This window comes from Ambystoma mexicanum, chromosome 13, assembly GCF_040938575.1.
Source record: "Ambystoma mexicanum isolate Mex_15411 chromosome 13, UKY_AmexF1_1, whole genome shotgun sequence".
Lineage (NCBI taxonomy): Eukaryota > Metazoa > Chordata > Amphibia > Caudata > Ambystomatidae > Ambystoma > Ambystoma mexicanum.
Window position 1 is genome coordinate 796,862,278 of NC_090938.1, and position 20,215 is coordinate 796,882,492.

The 20,215-nt window shown below is 50.1% G+C and overlaps 1 protein-coding gene across 8 annotated transcripts in view; it reads right to left on the minus strand.

The window, feature by feature from the left end:
• SYNGAP1 (synaptic Ras GTPase activating protein 1) overlaps positions 1–20,215 on the minus strand; it is a 2,054,767-nt gene that overhangs the window by 195,528 nt on the left and 1,839,024 nt on the right. For all 8 annotated transcript variants that reach the window (XR_011283210.1, XM_069635198.1, XM_069635197.1 and 5 more), the window contains one exon: positions 18,335–18,889. Coding sequence is in view for 7 of the 8 variants with exons in the window: in XM_069635198.1 (XP_069491299.1) it covers positions 18,335–18,889 (555 nt within the window). In the remaining variant the exon portion in view is untranslated. The remainder of the gene's footprint in view (positions 1–18,334; positions 18,890–20,215) is intronic.

The window sequence follows — 20,215 nt, forward strand, 5'->3', positions numbered from 1 at the left end:
GGAAGGACCAGGGTCGAGTGCTTGTGATAGACTGTCGGTACTTTCGGGATGAAAGTAGGGTTAGTTGATAAAATTACTTTGTCCTTAAAGAATCTCATATATGGAGGATCTATGACCAATGCCTGTAATTCCGACATTCTTCTAGCCGATGTAATGGCAATTAAGAAAGCCAGTTTCCAAGATAGGAACTGCATGGATGAAGAGGACATTGGCTCAAATGGAGGCTTCATTAAGGCAGCCAACACCACATTTAAACTCCACGACGGTGGGAACCGTTTCATAGGGGGGAAAGTTCTAAAGAGACCCCTCATGAAATGTTTCACCAGTCTGTCACTGAATAATGGTGAAGACTGTCTCCTCCTCGTAAACCTTGAAATGGCCGCCAAGTGCACTTTGATGGACGATGATGACAGCCCACTCTCAGCTAGGTGAAGAAGATACGGAATAATTTGTTCAGGGGTTACTTCTAAAGGCTGAATTTTGTGCTGTGTTTGACACCACGTACAGAACCTTCGCCATTTGCATATGTATGATTTGTTAGTCGAAGGGGCCCTAGCCGCCTGCAGAATTCTCCGGCAATCCGACGAGACTTTCAAGCTGCCAAACTCTGAAAAGTCAGGAGCCATGCTGTTAAGTTGAGGCTGTCCGGATTGTGGTGCCACACCGTTCCCTTGTCCCTGGACAGTAGGCTCGGCACTTTCTGGAGAGTTATAGGCTGTTCCAACGACAGATGTAGGAGGTCGGAAAACCATGGTTGTCTCAGCCAATACGGTGCCACTAGAATGACCCGGCATTTGTACCTGCGAATCCCCTGGATTGTCCTCCGTATAAGGGGGAACGGAGGGAAAGCGTACAGGAATTTGTCCGTCCAAGGAAACGAGAACGCTTCCCCCAGGGATCCATTTTGAGGCCATCTGCTCGCGAACTGTTCGCATTTTCTGTTTTCTTTCGTTGCGAAGAGGTCGATTGAGGGGGTCCCCCACCTTTTGAAGATTATTTGTAGCTGACCGGTGTCCAGCTCCCACTCGTGTATTTGAGCCATTGTCCTGCTCAGGGAATCCGCTTGCACATTCTTCACACCCGGGAGATGGTAAGCCACTAAGGATATGTTGTGTTTCAACGCCCAGTGCCAGATCTTTTGAGCTTCCGCCGAAAGGGTCCTGGATCTGGTGCCGCCTTGCTTTATCAAGTAAAACATGGCTGTCGTGTTGTCTGTCAGCACTCTTACTTTTGATCCTTTGATATGTGGAAGGAATGATTTCAAGGCCCATCTCACTGCCCTCAGTTCTAGCACGTTGATGTGTAGGTGCGATTCGGTCGAAGACCATCTGCCCTGGGTTTGATGATCGTTCATGTGTGCTCCCCAGCCCGTCAGGGAGGCGTCCGTGATGATGGTGTTCTGAAATTCCGGCTCTTGTAGAGGAACCCCTCTGTCCAGGTTGTGAAAGATTTTCCACCATTGGAGGGATCTGATGACACCCTCGTCGTCGACGGTTATCCTGTCTGACCACCGGCCCGTGGCCTGCTTCCATCTGTCCGACAGGAACTCCTGTAGAGGCCTCATGAACAATCGGCAGTTTGCTACTAGGTGGATGCACGAAGCCATGGAACCCAGGACTGCCACATATTTTCTCACGGAAAATGTGCTCTGTAGGCGAAGTTGACTCGTCAGTTGTTCGATCTTCAATATTCTGTCTAGGGACGGTTTCACTATTCCCGAGTGGGTTTCGAATTGAGCTCCCAAGAACTTCAAGCTCCTTGAGGGCTTTAGAGAAGACTTTTCGAAGTTCACTGCGAACCCCAGTCGTTGCAGAAGTTGTAAGGTGGCTTGTACGCTGTCGTTGGTCGACGCTGGGGAGGATCCCCTCACAAGCCAGTCGTCGAGGTACGGTTATACATGATGCCCTCCTTTTCGCAGCCAGGCTGCCACAGGTGCCAAACATTTTGTAAACGTTCTTGGGGAGGACTTTAGACCAAATGGGAGCACTGCAAATTGGTAGTGTGTCTGACCTACCATGAACCTCAGAAACCTCCTGTGTTTGTGACACACCGGAATGTGGAAGTACGCGTCCTGTAGATCTAGTGACGCCAAAAAATCGTCCCTTTGGACGGATCTGATCACCTCCTGCAGTGTAAGTATTTTGAATTTTTGACTCTGTAGGGTCTTGTTGAGGTCTCGCAGGTCGAGAATAAGGCGCCATTTTCCGTTTGGCTTCTTTACCACAAAACACCGTGAGTGTACCCCTAGGCCTTTCTGCGATGCAGGGACTAATTCGATGGCACCTTTCTGTAACATGAGTGTTACTTCCTGCCGCAAGATGTTTAGATGTGGCTGGGATAGGTGTATTGGTGGACATTTTGGAGGTTTGCATTTGAATAGTAGGGAATGTCCGTACCTCACAGTGTCCAAAACCCACTGATCTGTTGTGATGGTCTCCCATTCCTCGATGCAGCTTGACACTCTTCCTCCCAGAACAGTACGCTTCCCGTCATTGCTGGTCTTTCTGTTTGCTCGTCGACGACGAATAAGTTGGTCGTCTCTTGGAAGACTGGAAGTTTCTGCGCCGGCTTGAGGTCTGAGAGGCGCGTCTATATCCTTGGGAAGGATACGCTGATCTACCAAAAGATCTATCCTGGTTGCTGAGAATCTTGAGTTTCCAGATGCTCCTCTAAAGGGACGAAAAGAACGAAAGGGCTTACCACTCTGGAGAGAACCCAACGAGCGTGCTGTATCTGAGTCCTCCTTCATGCCCTTCAAGGCCTCGTCCACCTTTTCTCCGAAAAGAAGATCACCTTCGAAGGGCATGTCCAAAACTTTATACTGTACTTCGGGTCTGAAGTTGGTGCACTTAAGCCAAGCCTGGCGTCTTAGAACAACTCCGTTATTTATTTGTTTAAAACCCGAATCTGCCAGGTCCACCGCTATGTTAATAGCATGATTCGATGCCTCTTCGCCTTCTCGAACCAGGGACATCGCCGTTCTTCTATATTCTTCCGGGAGGTGGTCCAGGATAGGTGCCAGTCTGTGCCACATCTCCCTGTCATATCTGGCCACAATCGCCAGGGAGTTAGCTGCTTTCACCGTTGAGGCCCCCACAGAGAGAACCTTCTTACCAAACACGTCTTGGCGCCTCACCTCATTATCTGGAGGGGTAGAGCATTTATGTTGGGCCTTTGCTTTTCTCGTCGCCGCCGACGACACCACCGAGTCCGGTGTAGGTTGAGCCGAAAGACACTTCGGTGTAGATTCTGGTACTTTAAATTTCTTTTCAATGCGGCCTTTGACAGCCGGCTCAGAAAATGGGTGACGCATGGTTTGAACATCTTCTTTCCAGACATGGTCTAAAATGGGTATTGAGAATATTGAGCGTCTACTTTTGCCCATATGGTCAAAAAGAAAACAGTCCTTTTTCTCCTCCTGTTGGACCAGGCCAAACTCCTTGCACGCTTTTTCCATCATAGAATGAAAGGCACCTATATCGTCCGGTGGTGACGGGTGAGTGGGACTCTTTGGTGTTTCCATTTCCACATCCGACACCCAGGATGGATCCCTAGATGGTGAGAGGGATATATCTGACGCTGACCCGTGGTCAGATAGGGAGTCCGAAAGCTCACCTTCCTCCTGGACTGCTGGAGTAGTTGGAACCCCGATCGATCTGGTCGGGCGGTGTGAAGGGCCGGGCTCGTCGACGGGGGGTGTCGACGGTACAGGTGGAAGCCTTTCGTCCAGCGATTTCAGCAGCGAGTGTAAGGAGGACAGTACCTCCATGGACAGGGTCGCCTGAGAGCTTGGAGGTTGGGTAAACACCTGAGAGCAGGTTGCTCCTGATGGAAACCTGGCTCGTAGACCGAGGTCCTCCGGGCTCACAATTCTGAAGCCGTCGTCTTCTTTCGAGGCAATTGACGCTGCCTGTTCCTGTAGCAATGTGTCAGGCAACCCCATATCAAATACTTCTGGTCTCCAGGCCAGAACTTCCGTCGACGAGGACATCGTCGCCGAGGTCGTCGCTGGGTTGATGATGGGTGAAATCGACTGCATCAGCGGCAGTGAGGACACCGACTGGCTCGTCGTCGTCGACGTTGGGCCTGCAGGTGGTTTAGGCGGTCCCGCCTTCACAGCGCTCTCCCTGCGTTTATCCAAATCTCTACTCGTGGCTGATCTGTGTTGATCGCCCGAGGAGGATTTAGGCCTCTCCTTTCCTTTCTTCGACGAAGTTGACGAAGATGTCTTTCTTGCAGAGTCTTTAGAAGAGTCCTTAGAAGAGTGACTTCGTGGAACGTCCGCAGGTCGTGACTTCTTAGCCGGAGGTTCCGACGAAGTTGAGCGTCGAGGGGCTCCTGATGTTTTCGCAGAGGCCACGCTGCGCACAGAGCCCACCTCTCACTGAGGGTACGCTCCCGCACCGTCATTTAACCAGGATACCAGCCGTCGATTTCGATCCTTCAGGGTTTTCTGGGAAAAACCTTTACATATTTCACACTGGTCTGCCGAGTGGTGAGGGTGGAGGCAATAAATACAGTCTAAATGGTCGTCCCCCTCGTAAACCTTCTTCAATCCGCACATGGCACACGGGCGAAATAGAGGTTTTCCCGACATTCCGATAAAATTAACAAACTCACAGGAGTTCGACAATTCGACAAAATCTAGCAGTAGAGACTACGCGAGGAGATCCCACTATCTTTGGAGACGGTTGAAATCTGAATGGGAGCCGCGGGGGCGGGCCTCTTATACTGGGACGGCCTACGGAGCATGCGTAGGCAGGTCCTAAAAGGACGTAGATAGGACACAAAAGTGTCGGAAGTTTTCCTATAGGAAAAGGCTATATATGTGTACCGAGGGTTCCCAGTCTGACGACGGGGAATATTCTAAGCATGTGAATCCATGAAAGATCCAATGCTGGAGAATAGGAAATACACATAAAGCTGTGGAAGGAAGGACTATACAGAATAAACATGCGGCTGTGGATGGAAGGACTATAAGGAATGCACACGAGGCTGTAGAAGGAAAGACAGTAAGGAATACACATGAGGCCATGGAAGGAAGGACCTTAAGGAATACACACGAGGCTGTGGATAGAAGGACCATAAGAAATACACATGAGGTTTTGAGAGGAAGGACTGTAAGGAATACACACGAGGCTGTGCAAGGAAGAACTATAAGGTATGCACATGAGGCTGTGGAAACAAGGGCCATAAGGAATACACACAAGGCTATGTAAATGCAATCATGCTATTAAACACTGCAATGTTTCCCACCTCTTGAGCTGCATGAGAACAGTTCTTTAGTGTAGATTTACAACTGTATGATAAGATGATCACATCACTGCATTCCTTGGTGTAAAACCCTCAGAATAACTTCTCTCTCCTCACTTTTGGCCTGTTACTTTGGATGAAGACGGTCTTTCTGACTTTGAAATCGAATGCATTATTCCGTCTCAGCATATTAGTTTCAGTTGGTACAATAAAAACTATCAAAACTCTAACTTTTGTGATAATAGAGGCCAACAGGTGTTTCCCCAAGATCACACAGGACTGTGGAGTCACTTTCGCTAGCCCTAGGAATTGAAAGCACTAATGCAGATCTGGGATGTTTACTGGGAGACCTAGTGAGATGGGGGCCATCAGTGGCTGTCTCTAGAGGGGGAGTGCTTGTGACTTAGAGAGTCAGGGGAGTCGCGGACTAACCATCAGTCTGATACCCCGCCTTTATCGATGCACAACGAAGGTACCTGAATAGATAGAGCAGGGCCAATTATGAGATAGTTGGAAAAAGTGAACCTGCGTCCCCACTCATGTGCCAGCACCTCGTCTGTAGCGTCTGTGTCAATAATGCAGGCCTCTATAGTGTTCTTTTGCATGCATCCTTAGATACTCCCGCCTCTACCAGTGTCAAGTAGTAAGGGTGGCTTTCCCGGGATCTGTGTTATATGAACAATGACACACACTCTTCGTCCCCAGTGTAACCCCATTACAATGGTGGCAGCACTGTGTATTGTCACACGCCACTTTGATTCAGTCTGTACCAGGTACAATTACCCCCTCGGTGCTCCTTCTTATGTCTCTTGGTGATATTCTTTGTTTGAGTCCATTCCCCTTACAATACTCAGTGCATTTATCAAACGCCTTTTAAATACACCCTTTGCTTCAGTCTATCTCATATGATGGCCACACACACCCCATGCACACGCTCTTGGCTTCAGTCTATCTCATATGATGGCCACAAACACCCCATGCACACGCTCTTGGCTTCCGTCTATCTCAGTTATGATGGCCACACACACCCCATGCACACACTCTTGGCTTCCGTCTATCGCAGTTATGATGGCCACACACACCCCATGCACACGCTCTTTGCTTCCATCTATCTCAGTTATGATGGCCACACACACCCCATGCACACGCTCTTTGCTTCCCTCTATCTCAATTATGATGGCCACACACACCCCATGCACGCGCTCTTGGCTTCCGTCTATCTCAGTTATGATGGCCACAAACATCCCATGCACACGCTATTGGCTTCAGTCTATCTCAGTTATGATGGCCACACACACCCCATGCACACGCTCTTTGCTTCCGTCTATCTCAGTTATGATGGCCACACACACCCCATGCACACGCTCTTGGCTTCAGTCTATCTCAGTTATGATGGCCAACCACACCCCATGCACACGCTCTTGGCTTCAGTCTATCTCAGTTATGATGGCCACACACACCCCATGCACACGCTCTTTGCTTCATTCTATCCTAGTTATGATGGCCACACACACACCATGCACACGCTCTTTGCTTCCGTCTATCTCAGTTATGATGGCCACACACACCCCATGCACACGCTCTTTGCTTCATTCTATCGTAGTTATGATGGCTACACACACCCCATGCACACGCTCTTGGCTTCAGTGTATCTCATATGATGGCCACACACATCCCATGCACACGCTCTTTGCTTCCGTCTATCTCAGTTATGATAGCCACACACACCCCATGCACACGCTCTTTGCTTCCGTCTATCTCAGTTATGATGGCCACACACACCCCATGCACACGCTCTTGGCTTCCGTCTATCTCAGTTATGATGGCCACACACACCCCATGCACACGCTCTTGGCTTCCGACTATCTCAGTTATGATGGCCACACACACCCCATGCACACGTTCTTGGCTTCAGTCTATCTCAGTTATGATGGCCACACACACCCCGTGCACATGCTCTTGGCTTCATTCTATCCTAGTTATGATGGCCACACACACCCCGTGCACATGCTCTTGGCTTCAGTGTGCACACGCTCTTTGCTTCCGTCTATCTCAGTTATGATGGCCACACACACCCCATGCACATGCTCTTGGCTTCCGTCTATCTCAGTTATGATGGCCACACACACCCCATGCACACACTCTTTGCTTCCGTCTATCTCAGTTATGATGGCCACACACACACCCCATGCACACGCTCTTGGCTTCGGTCTATCTCAGTTATGATGGCCACACACACCCCATGCACACGCTCTTTGCTTCCGTCTATCTCAGTTATAATGGCCACACACACCCCATGCACACGCTCTTTGCTTCCGTCTATCTCAGTTATGATGGCCACACACACCCCATGCACACGCTCTTGGCTTCAGTCTATCTCAGTTATGATGGCCACACACACCCCATGCACACGCTCTTTGCTTCATTCTATCCTAGTTATGATGGCCACACACACACCATGCACACGCTCTTTGCTTCCGTCTATCTCAGTTATGATGGCCACACACACCCCATGCACACGCTCTTTGCTTCATTCTATCGTAGTTATGATGGCTACACACACCCCATGCACACGCTCTTGGCTTCAGTGTATCTCATATGATGGCCACACACATCCCATGCACACGCTCTTTGCTTCCGTCTATCTCAGTTATGATAGCCACACACACCCCATGCACACGCTCTTTGCTTCCGTCTATCTCAGTTATGATGGCCACACACACCCCATGCACACGCTCTTGGTTTCCGTCTATCTCAGTTATGATGGCCACACACACCCCATGCACACGCTCTTGGCTTCCGACTATCTCAGTTATGATGGCCACACACACCCCATGCACACGTTCTTGGCTTCAGTCTATCTCAGTTATGATGGCCACACACACCCCGTGCACATGCTCTTGGCTTCATTCTATCCTAGTTATGATGGCCACACACACCTCGTGCACATGCTCTTGGCTTCAGTGTGCACACGCTCTTTGCTTCCGTCTATCTCAGTTATGATGGCCACACACACCCCATGCACATGCTCTTGGCTTCCGTCTATCTCAGTTATGATGGCCACACACACCCCATGCACACACTCTTTGCTTCCGTCTATCTCAGTTATGATGGCCACACACACACCCCATGCACACGCTCTTGGCTTCGGTCTATCTCAGTTATGATGGCCACACACACCCCATGCACACGCTCTTTGCTTCCGTCTATCTCAGTTATAATGGCCACACACACCCCATGCACACGCTCTTGGCTTCCGTCTATCTCAGTTATGATGGCCACACACACCCCATGCACACGCTCTTTGCTTCCGTCTATCTCAGTTATGATGGCCACATACACCCCATGCACACGCTCTTTGCTTCCGTCTATCTCAGTTATGATGGCCACACACACTCCATGCACACGCTCTTGGCTTCCCTCTATCTCAATTATGATGGCCACACACACCCCATGCACGCGCTCTTGGTTTCCGTCTATCTCAGTAATGATGGCCACAAACACCCCATGCACACGCTCTTTGCTTCCGTCTATCTCAGTTATGATGGCCACACACACCCCATGCACACGCTCTTGGCTTCAGTCTATCTCAGTTATGATGGCCACACACACCCCATGCACACGCTCTTTGCTTCATTCTATCCTAGTTATGATGGCCACACACACACACCATGCACACGCTCTTTGCTTCCGTCTATCTCAGTTACGATGGCCACATACACCCCATGCACACGCTCTTTGCTTCATTCTATCCTAGTTATGATGGCCACACACACCCCATGCACACGCTCTTGGCTTCAGTCTATCTCATATGATGGCCACACACACCCCATGCACACGCTCTTTGCTTCCGTCTATCTCAGTTATTATAGCCACACACACCCCATGCACACGCTCTTTGCTTCCGTCTATCTCAGTTATGATGGCCACACACACCCCATGCACACGCTCTTGGCTTCCGTCTATCTCAGTTATGATGGCCACACACACCCCATGCACACGCTCTTTACTTCCGTCTATCTCAGTTACGATGGCCACATACACCCCATGCACACGCTCTTTGCTTCATTCTATCCTAGTTATGATGGCCACACACACCCCATGCACACGCTCTTGGCTTCAGTCTATCTCATATGATGACCACACACACCCCATGCACACGCTCTTTGCTTCCGTCTATCTCAGTTATGATAGCCACACACACCCCATGCACACGCTCTTTGCTTCCGTCTATCTCAGTTATGATGGCCACACACACCCCATGCACACGTTCTTGGCTTCAGTCTATCTCAGTTATGATAGCCACACACACCCCATGCACACGCTCTTTGCTTCCGTCTATCTCAGGTATGATGGCCACACACACCCCATGCACACGCTCTTGGCTTCCGTCTATCTCAGTTATGATGGCCAGACACACCCCATGCACACGCTCTTGGCTTCCGACTATCTCAGTTATGATGGCCACACACACCCCATGCACGCGCTCTTGGCTTCCGTCTATCTCAGTTATGATGGCCACAAACACCCCATGCACACGCTCTTGGCTTCCGTCTATCTCAGTTATGATGGCCACACACACCCCATGCACACGCTCTTTGCTTCTGTCTATCTCAGTTATGATGGCCACACACACCCCATGCACACGCTCTTGGCTTCAGTCTATCTCAGTTATGATGGCCAACCACACCCCATGCACACGCTCTTGGCTTCAGTCTATCTCAGTTATGATGGCCACACACACCCCATGCACACGCTCTTTGCTTCATTCTATCCTAGTTATGATGGCCACACACACGCCATTCACACGCTCTTTGCTTCCGTCTATCTCAGTTACGATGGCCACACACACCCCATGCACATGCTCTTTGCTTCATTCTATCCTAGTTATGATGGCCACACACACCCCATGCACACGCTCTTGGCTTCAGTCTATCTCATATGATGGCCACACACACCCCATGCACACGCTCTTTGCTTCCGTCTATCTCAGTTATGATAGCCACACACACCCCATGCACACGCTCTTTGCTTCCGTCTATCTCAGTTATGATGGCCACACACACCCCATGCACACGCTCTTGGCTTCCGACTATCTCAGTTATGATGGCCACACACACCCCATGCACACGTTCTTGGCTTCAGTCTATCTCAGTTATGATAGCCACACACACCCCATGCACACGCTCTTTGCTTCCGTCTATCTCAGGTATGATGGCCACACACACCCCATGCACACGCTCTTGGCTTCCGTCTATCTCAGTTATGATGGCCACCCACACCCCATGCACACGCTCTTTGCTTCCGTCTATCTCAGTTATGATGGCCACATACACCCCATGCACACGCTCTTTGCTTCCGTCTATCTCAGTTATGATGGCCACACACACCCCATGCACACGCTCTTGGCTTCCCTCTATCTCAATTATGATGGCCACACACACCCCATGCACGCGCTCTTGGCTTCCGTCTATCTCAGTAATGATGGCCACAAACACCCCATGCACACGCTCTTGGCTTCCGTCTATCTCAGTTATGATGGCCACACACACCCCATGCACACGCTCTTTGCTTCCGTCTATCTCAGTTATGATGGCCACACACACCCCATGCACACGCTCTTGGCTTCAGTCTATCTCAGTTATGATGGCCACACACACCCCATGCACACGCTCTTTGCTTCATTCTATCCTAGTTATGATGGCCACACACACACCATGCACACGCTCTTTGCTTCCGTCTATCTCAGTTACGATGGCCACATACACCCCATGCACACGCTCTTTGCTTCATTCTATCCTAGTTATGATGGCCACACACACCCCATGCACACGCTCTTGGCTTCAGTCTATCTCATATGATGGCCACACACACCCCATGCACACGCTCTTTGCTTCCGTCTATCTCAGTTATTATAGCCACACACACCCCATGCACACGCTCTTTGCTTCCGTCTATCTCAGTTATGATGGCCACACACACCCCATGCACACGCTCTTGGCTTCCGTCTATCTCAGTTATGATGGCCACACACACCCCATGCACACGCTCTTTGCTTCCGTCTATCTCAGTTACGATGGCCACATACACCCCATGCACACGCTCTTTGCTTCATTCTATCCTAGTTATGATGGCCACACACACCCCATGCACACGCTCTTGGCTTCAGTCTATCTCATATGATGACCACACACACCCCATGCACACGCTCTTTGCTTCCGTCTATCTCAGTTATGATAGCCACACACACCCCATGCACACGCTCTTTGCTTCCGTCTATCTCAGTTATGATGGCCACACACACCCCATGCACACGTTCTTGGCTTCAGTCTATCTCAGTTATGATAGCCACACACACCCCATGCACACGCTCTTAGCTTCCGTCTATCTCAGGTATGATGGCCACACACACCCCATGCACACGCTCTTGGCTTCCGTCTATCTCAGTTATGATGGCCAGACACACCCCATGCACACGCTCTTGGCTTCCGACTATCTCAGTTATGATGGCCACACACACCCCATGCACGCGCTCTTGGCTTCCGTCTATCTCAGTTATGATGGCCACAAACACCCCATGCACACGCTCTTGGCTTCCGTCTATCTCAGTTATGATGGCCACACACACCCCATGCACACGCTCTTTGCTTCTGTCTATCTCAGTTATGATGGCCACACACACCCCATGCACACGCTCTTGGCTTCAGTCTATCTCAGTTATGAGGGCCAACCACACCCCATGCACACGCTCTTGGCTTCAGTCTATCTCAGTTATGATGGCCACACACACCCCATGCACACGCTCTTTGCTTCATTCTATCCTAGTTATGATGGCCACACACACGCCATTCACACGCTCTTTGCTTCCGTCTATCTCAGTTACGATGGCCACACACACCCCATGCACATGCTCTTTGCTTCATTCTATCCTAGTTATGATGGCCACACACACCCCATGCACACGCTCTTGGCTTCAGTCTATCTCAGTTATGATGGCCACACACACCCCATGCACACGCTCTTGGCTTCCGACTATCTCAGTTATGATGGCCACACACACCCCATGCACACGTTCTTGGCTTCAGTCTATCTCAGTTATGATAGCCACACACACCCCATGCACACGCTCTTTGCTTCCGTCTATCTCAGGTATGATGGCCACACACACCCCATGCACGCGCTCTTGGCTTCCGTCTATCTCAGTTATGATAGCCACACACACCCCATGCACACACTCTTTGCTTCCGTCTGTCTCAGTTATGATGGCCACACACACCCCATGCACACGCTCTTGGCTTCCGACTATCTCAGTTATGATGGCCACACACACCCCATGCACACGTTCTTGGCTTCAGTCTATCTCAGTTATGATAGCCACACACACCCCATGCACACGCTCTTTGCTTCCGTCTATCTCAGGTATGATGGCCACACACACCCCATGCACACGCTCTTGGCTTCCGACTATCTCAGTTATGATGGCCACACACACCCCATGCACACGTTCTTGGCTTCAGTCTATCTCAGTTATGATGGCCACACACACCCCGTGCACATGCTCTTGGCTTCCGTCTATCTCAGGTATGATGGCCACACACACCCCATGCACACGCTCTTGGCTTCCGTCTATCTCAGTTATGATGGCCACACACACCCCATGCACACGCTCTTGGCTTCCGACTATCTCAGTTATGATGGCCACACACACCCCATGCACACGTTCTTGGCTTCAGTCTATCTCAGTTATGATGGCCACACACACCCCGTGCACACGCTCTTGGCTTCCGTCTATCTCAGTAATGTAGCCACACACACCCTGTGCACACGCTCTTGGCTTCCGTCTATCTCAGTTATGATGGCCACACACACCCCATGCACACGCTCTTGGCTTCTGTCTATCTCAGTTATGATGGCCACACACACCCCATGCACACACTCTTGGTTTCAGTCTATCTCAGTTATGATGGCCACACACACCCCATGCACACGCTCTTGGCTTCATTCTATCCTAGTTATGATGGCCACACACACCCCATGCACACGCTCTTTGCTTCCGTCTATCTCAGTTATGATGGCCACACACACCCCATGCAGACGTTCTTTGCTTCAGTCTATCTCAGTTATGATGGCCACACACACCCATGCACACGCTCTTTGCTTCATTCTATCCCAGTTATATTGACACACACACCCCATGCACACGCTCTTTGCTTCCGTCTATCTCGGTTATGATGGCCACACCCACCCCATGCACACGCTCTTTGCTTCAGTCTATCTCAGTTAGGATGGCCACACACACCCCATGCACACACTCTTTGCTTCAGTCTATCACAGGTAGGATGGCCACACACACCCCATGCACACGATCTTTGCTTCAGTCTATCTCAGTTATGATGGTCACACACACCCCATGCACATGCTCTTTGCTTCAGTCTATCTCAATTATGATGGCCACACACACCCCATGCACACTTCAGTCTATCCCAGTTAGGATGGCTACACACACCCCATGCACACGCTCTTTGCTTCATTCCATCCCAGTTATATGGCCACACACACCCCATGCACACGCTCTTTGCTTCATTCTATCCCAGTTAGGATGGCCACACACACCCCATGCACACGCACTTTGCTTCATTCTATCCCAGTTAGGATGCCCTCCCCAATGCTCTGTGACACACACACAATGCACACGCTCTTTGCTCCAGTCTATCTCAGTTATGATGGCCACACACACCCCGTGAACACGCTCTTGGCTTCATTGTATCCCAGTTATATGGCCACACATACCCCATGCACACGCTCTTTGTTTCGGTCTATCTCAGGTATGATGGCCTCCCCAGTGCTCCATGACACACACACCCCATGCACACACTCTTTGGTTCATTCTCTCCCAGTTAGGATGGCCTCCCCAATGTTCCGTGACACACACCCACCTCACGCACATGCTTTTTGCTTCATTCTATCCATGTTAGGATGGCCTTCGCAGTGCTCCATGACACACACACCCGATGCACACGCTCTTTGCTTCATTCTATCCCAGTTAGGATGGTCTACCCAGTGCACAATGACACACACACCCCATGTAAACGCTCTTTGCTTCAATCTATCCCAGTTAGGATGGCCTCCCCAGTGCTCCATGAAACACACACCCCATGCACACGCTCTTTGCTTCAGTCTATCACAGTTAGGATGGCCTCTGCAGTGCTCCATGACACACACACCCCATGCACACGCTCTTTGCTTCATTCTATCCCAGTTAGGATAGCCTCCCCATTGCTCTGTGACACACATACCCCATGCACACGCTCTTTGCTTCATTCTATCCCAATTATGATGGTCTCCGCAGTGCTCCATGACACACCCCATGCACACGCTCTTTGCTTCATTTTATCCCAGTTAGGATGGCCTCTGCAGTGCTTCATGACACAATGCCCCCATGCACACGCTCTTTGCTTCATTCTAACCCAGTTAGGATGGCCTCCCCAATGCTCCATGACACACACACCCCATGCACACGCTCTCTGCTTCATTCTATCCCAGTTAGGCTGGCCTCCCCAATGCTCCATGACACACACACCCCATGCACACACTCTATGCTTCATTCTATCCCAGTTAGGATTGCCTCCCCAGTGCTCCGTGACACATAGACCCCATGCACACACTCTATGCTTCATTCTATCCCAGTTAGGATGGCCTCCCTAATGCTCTGTGACACACACACACCCCATTTACACGCTCTTTGCTTCATTCTATCCCAGTTAGGATGGCCTCCCCAGTGCTCCATGACACACATAGCCATGCACACCCTCTTTGCTTCATTCTATCCCTGTTAGGATGGCCTCCCCAATGCTCTGTGACACACACACCCCATGCACATGCTCTTTGCTTCATTCTATCCTAGTTATGATGGCCTCCCCAATGCTCTGTGACACACACACACCACGTACACGCTCGTTGCTTCATTCTATCCCAGTTAGGATGGCCTCTGCAGTGCTCCATGACAAACACGCACTTTGCTTCATTCTATCCCAGTTAGGATGGCCTCCCCAGTGCTCCATGACACACACACCCCATGCACACGCTCTTTGCTTCAGTCTATCCCAGTTAGGATGGCCTCCCCAGTTCTCCATTACACACACACCCCACGCACACGCACTTTGCTTCCTTCTATCCCAGTTAGGATGGCCTCCCCAGTTCTCCATGACACACACACCCCACGCACACGCTCTTTGCTTCAGTCTATCCCAGTTAGGATGGCCTCCCATAGTGCTCCATGACACACACACCCCGTGCACACGCTCTTTGCTTCACTCTATCCCAGTTAGGATGGCCTCCCCAATGCTCCATGACACACAGACCCCATGCACACGCTCTATGTTTCATTCTATCCCAGGTAGGATGGCCTCCCCAATGCTCCGTGACACACACACCCCATACACATGCTCTTTGCTTCATTCTGTCCCAGTTAGGATGGCCTCCTCAGTGCTCCGTGACACTCACACCCCATGCACACGCTCTTTGCTTCAGTCTATCCCAGCTAGGATGGCCTCCCCAATGCTTTGTGACACACACACCCCATGCACACGCTCTTTGCTTCATTCTATCCCAGTTAGTATGGCTTCCCCAGTGCTTCATGACACACACACCCCATGCACACGCTCTTTGCTTCATTCTATCCCAGTTAGGATGGCCTCCCCAATGCTCTGTGACACACACACACCCCACACACACGCTCTTTGCTTCATTCTATCCCCGTTATGATGGCCTCCCCAATGCTCTGTGACACACATACCCCACGCACACGCTCTTTGCTTCATTCTATCCCAGTTAGGATGGCCTCCGCAGTGCTCCACGACACACACTCCCCATGCACACGCACTTTGCTTCATTCTATCCCAGTTAGGATGGCCTCTCCAGTGCTCCACGACACATACACCCCATGCACATGCTCTTTGCTTCAGTCTATCCCAGTTAGGATGGCCTCCGCAGTGCTCCATGACACACACACACCCCATACACACGCTCTTTGCTTCATTCTATCCCAGTTAGGATGGCCTCCCCAGTGCTCTGTGACACACACACCCCATGCACACGCTCTTTGCTTCATTCTATCCCAGTTAGGATGGCTTCCCCAGTGCTTCATGACACACACACCCCATGCACACGCTCTTTGCTTCATTCTATCCCAGTTAGGATGGCCTCCCCAATGCTCTTTGACACACACACACCCCACACACACACGCTCTTTGCTTCATTCTATCCCCGTTATGATGGCCTCCCCAATGCTCTGTGACACACACACCCCACGTACACGCTCTTTGCTTCATTCTATCCCAGTTAGGATGGCCTCTGCAGTGTTCCATGACACACACGCACACGCACTTTGCTTCATTCTATCCCAGTTAGGATGGCCTCTCCAGTGCTCCATGACACACACAACCATGCAAACGCTCTTTGCTTCATTCTATCCCAGTTAGGATGGCCTCCCCAGTGCTCCATTACACACACACCCCACGCACACGCACTTTGCTTCCTTCTATCCCAGTTAGGATGGCCTCCCCAGTGCTCCATGACACACACACCCCATGCACACACTCTTTGCTTCAGTCTATCCCAGTTAGGATGGCCTCCCCAGTGCTCCATGACACACACACCCCATGCACACGCTCTTTGCGTCAGTCTATTTCAGTTAGGATGGCCTCCGCAGTGCTCCATGACACACAGCCCCCATGCACACACTCTCTGCTTCATTCTATCCCAGTTAGGATGGCCTCCCCAATGCTCCGTGACACACACACCCCATACACATGCTCTTTGCTTCATTCTGTCCCAGTTAGGATGGCCTCCCCAATGCTTTGTGACACACACACTCCATGCGCACACTCTTTGCTTCATTCTATCCCAGTTAGGATGGCTTCCCCGGTGCTTCATGACACACACACCCCATGCACATGCTCTTTGCTTCATTCTATCCCAGTTAGGAGGGCCTCCCCAATGCTCTGTGACACACACACACACCCCACACACACGCTCTTTGCTTCATTCTATCCCAGTTATGATGGCCTCCCCAATGCTCTGTGACACACATACCCCATGCACACGCACTTTGCTTCATTCTATCCCAGTTAGGATGGCCTCCGCAGTGCTCCACGACACACACACCCCATGCACACGCACTTTGCTTCATTGTATCCCAGTTAGGATGGCCTCCCCAGTGCTCCATGACACATACACCCGATGCACATGCTCTTTGCTTCAGTCTATCCCAGTTAGGATGGCCTCCGCAGTGCTCCATGACACACACACACCCCATACACAAGCTCTTTGCTTCAGTCTATCCGAGTTAGGATGGCCTCTGCAGTGCTCCATGACACACACACCCCATGCACATGCTCTTTGCTTCATTCTATCCCAGTTAGGATGGCCTCCCCAATGCTCCGTGACACAGACACACCCCATGCACACGCTCTTTGCTTCATTGTATCCCAATTATGATGGCCTCTGCAGTGCTCCATGACACACACACCCCATGCATACGACCTATGCTTAATTCTATCCCAGTTAGGATGGCCTCCCCAATGCTCTGTGACACACACACCCCAGGCACACGCTCTTTGCTTCATGACACCCACACCCCATGCACTCACTCTTTGCTTCATTCTATCCCATTTATGATGGCCTCCCCAGTGCTCCATGACACACGCACACCGTGCACACGCTCTTTGCTTCATTCTATCCCAGTTATGATGGCCTCCCCAATGCTCTGTGACACACACACCCCATGCACACGCTCTTTGCTTCATTCTTTCCTAATTATGATGGCCTCCCCAATGCTCTGTGACACTCACACCCCACGCACACGCTCTTTGCTTCATTATATCTCAATGCCCCATGCACACATGCTCTAGTTACAATGGCCTCCCCAGTACTCTTTGACACTTGCCCACACTCTTTGTTTCACTCTGTTCCAATTAGAATGTCATCTGCAATGCTCTTTGCACAGGCCCCTTTCCCACAGTCTGCATGGAAGCGCACCAATATGAACAAGTGCCCAATCTCGCAGTCTCTCCCCGTTTACCTTGGCCTTGCCTGTGCTCTGTAGGATGTGCACCAGTGCACAGGCCACCTCTTCCTTGCTCTTGACACTCAGCACCGGCTCCAGCACCGCACAGAGCATGCGGTAGTTGTTTGTGACATACTCCGCAAACTCCTTGTAGAGTTCCATGGGCAGGATACTCATGGTCTGGAATCGGGACTTGACGCGGATGGACGGGCAGCTGGACTTGCTCTTGCCCGAGCTAGGCTGGCTGACGGGGTACCACTGTTCCACAAACTGCCGCCCACTGATGCTGCTGATCGGGATGTTCACCATGCCCACATAGTTGCTCTTGTCCTTCTTGCGCTTCTTGTCCGTGTCCTTGTACAGGTGCAGTCGGACGTTGCGCACCGCCGGCAGGTTGTTGAACTCAAAGTGTTCCCCCCAGAAGACATTGTCCGTCTTGACCTTACTGGTGGTGCGGGCGTAGAGCATGTCATCCAGGCAGAGCTCGCAGTAGTACCTTTTCTTGGGGGGCAGGTCCCTGGCCTCGATGATCCAGAGCTTGAGGACATTGTCCACCCTGCGGCTGTTGTCCTGCCATAAGAAAGGGATAGATAGTAAGTGAAAAGAGAGTCAAAGCAGACGAGACAGCAGTTAGAAAGAAGACTGAAGGGGAATCAAAGCTGCCTCTATAGATCCTTCAGATAGGGATGAGTAGCAGCGGACCTGGGGCTGTGCTGGCTAATCAGACTCAGAATAATTACTCACTTTCTGGATCCGGTCTGCTAGACAAGCTTAAAGAAGCTCATCCCTGAGCTTCCTGAGTGTGTCCATCATGGTTACAGCTTTCTATCCACCCTGCGGTATATACCTCTCTAAGAGAACATTCATAGGGCATCTCACTGCCAATCTGTAATTCTGTGCATCATTAAAAAATACACAAGATTCACTCTTATTTATTTAACTTATTTAAGATACATAAGATTATTTTTTTCCATGCAATTACACAATATGTTAAGTTGAAAAGTGTTTCAAGTATTTGCAGGTTAATAAAAAAACATCACCAAAATGGTGGCACATTCCATGTACCTGGAGCAAAGAAACACATAAATTGCAGTTTTGCTTTTTATGCCCCAATCCTTGGCTCATACGCTCAACACCTTACAATAGTCATTGGACATTTCGTCACAGGCATCAAGGGAACATTTTCCATGCATTCAATCTTCCTGGTGTAAAGTATCAGGTCCCAGCACTAGGAAAGGGACCAGCATGATACTTGTATTTTTGTTGATGGAAATCCAATATTCAATTAGCAAGGCGGCTTTGTTTTTAAAGACCATCCTTGCACTGGGTCCCATCTCATGCACACACAAAGATCTGCATGTGAGGATACCACATCCACCCCCACAAACCGTAAAGGTTGTCTTAGGAAACATTATAACAAATAACTATTATCACATTATCATAGTCTCTAAAATATTGATCATTTTCCATCTCAGAAGGATCACCATGTAGATATAATTCCCAAAACAATGTGCATACATGTTCAAATACCAATCATATTGCCAAAGATCGAATACCTTGCAGTTGACACTTTCTACCTAAACAAGTCTATAGACGTTTCATTGCAGGAACAATATTCCTGAAGTCAGCAGGAGGTGGTAAGGGATTAGAAATATCCTCTTTCAATTTATGGGACAAACACAGTAGGAACCTTTTTGAAAATGTTTATCCGCAATTCAAAATGTAGTCAATTTTATGTAAAAAGAAGTTTGGCAGTAGTGGCAAACATCAGGTAATTAGTATTACCAGATGTTTACCTGACTGTCATACTAGAAGTTTAATTTCCAAATCTCATTTTAGCACCTGCACTTTTGTGGACGTATTACTGCATGCAGTATTTACCACATGTCGTAATTA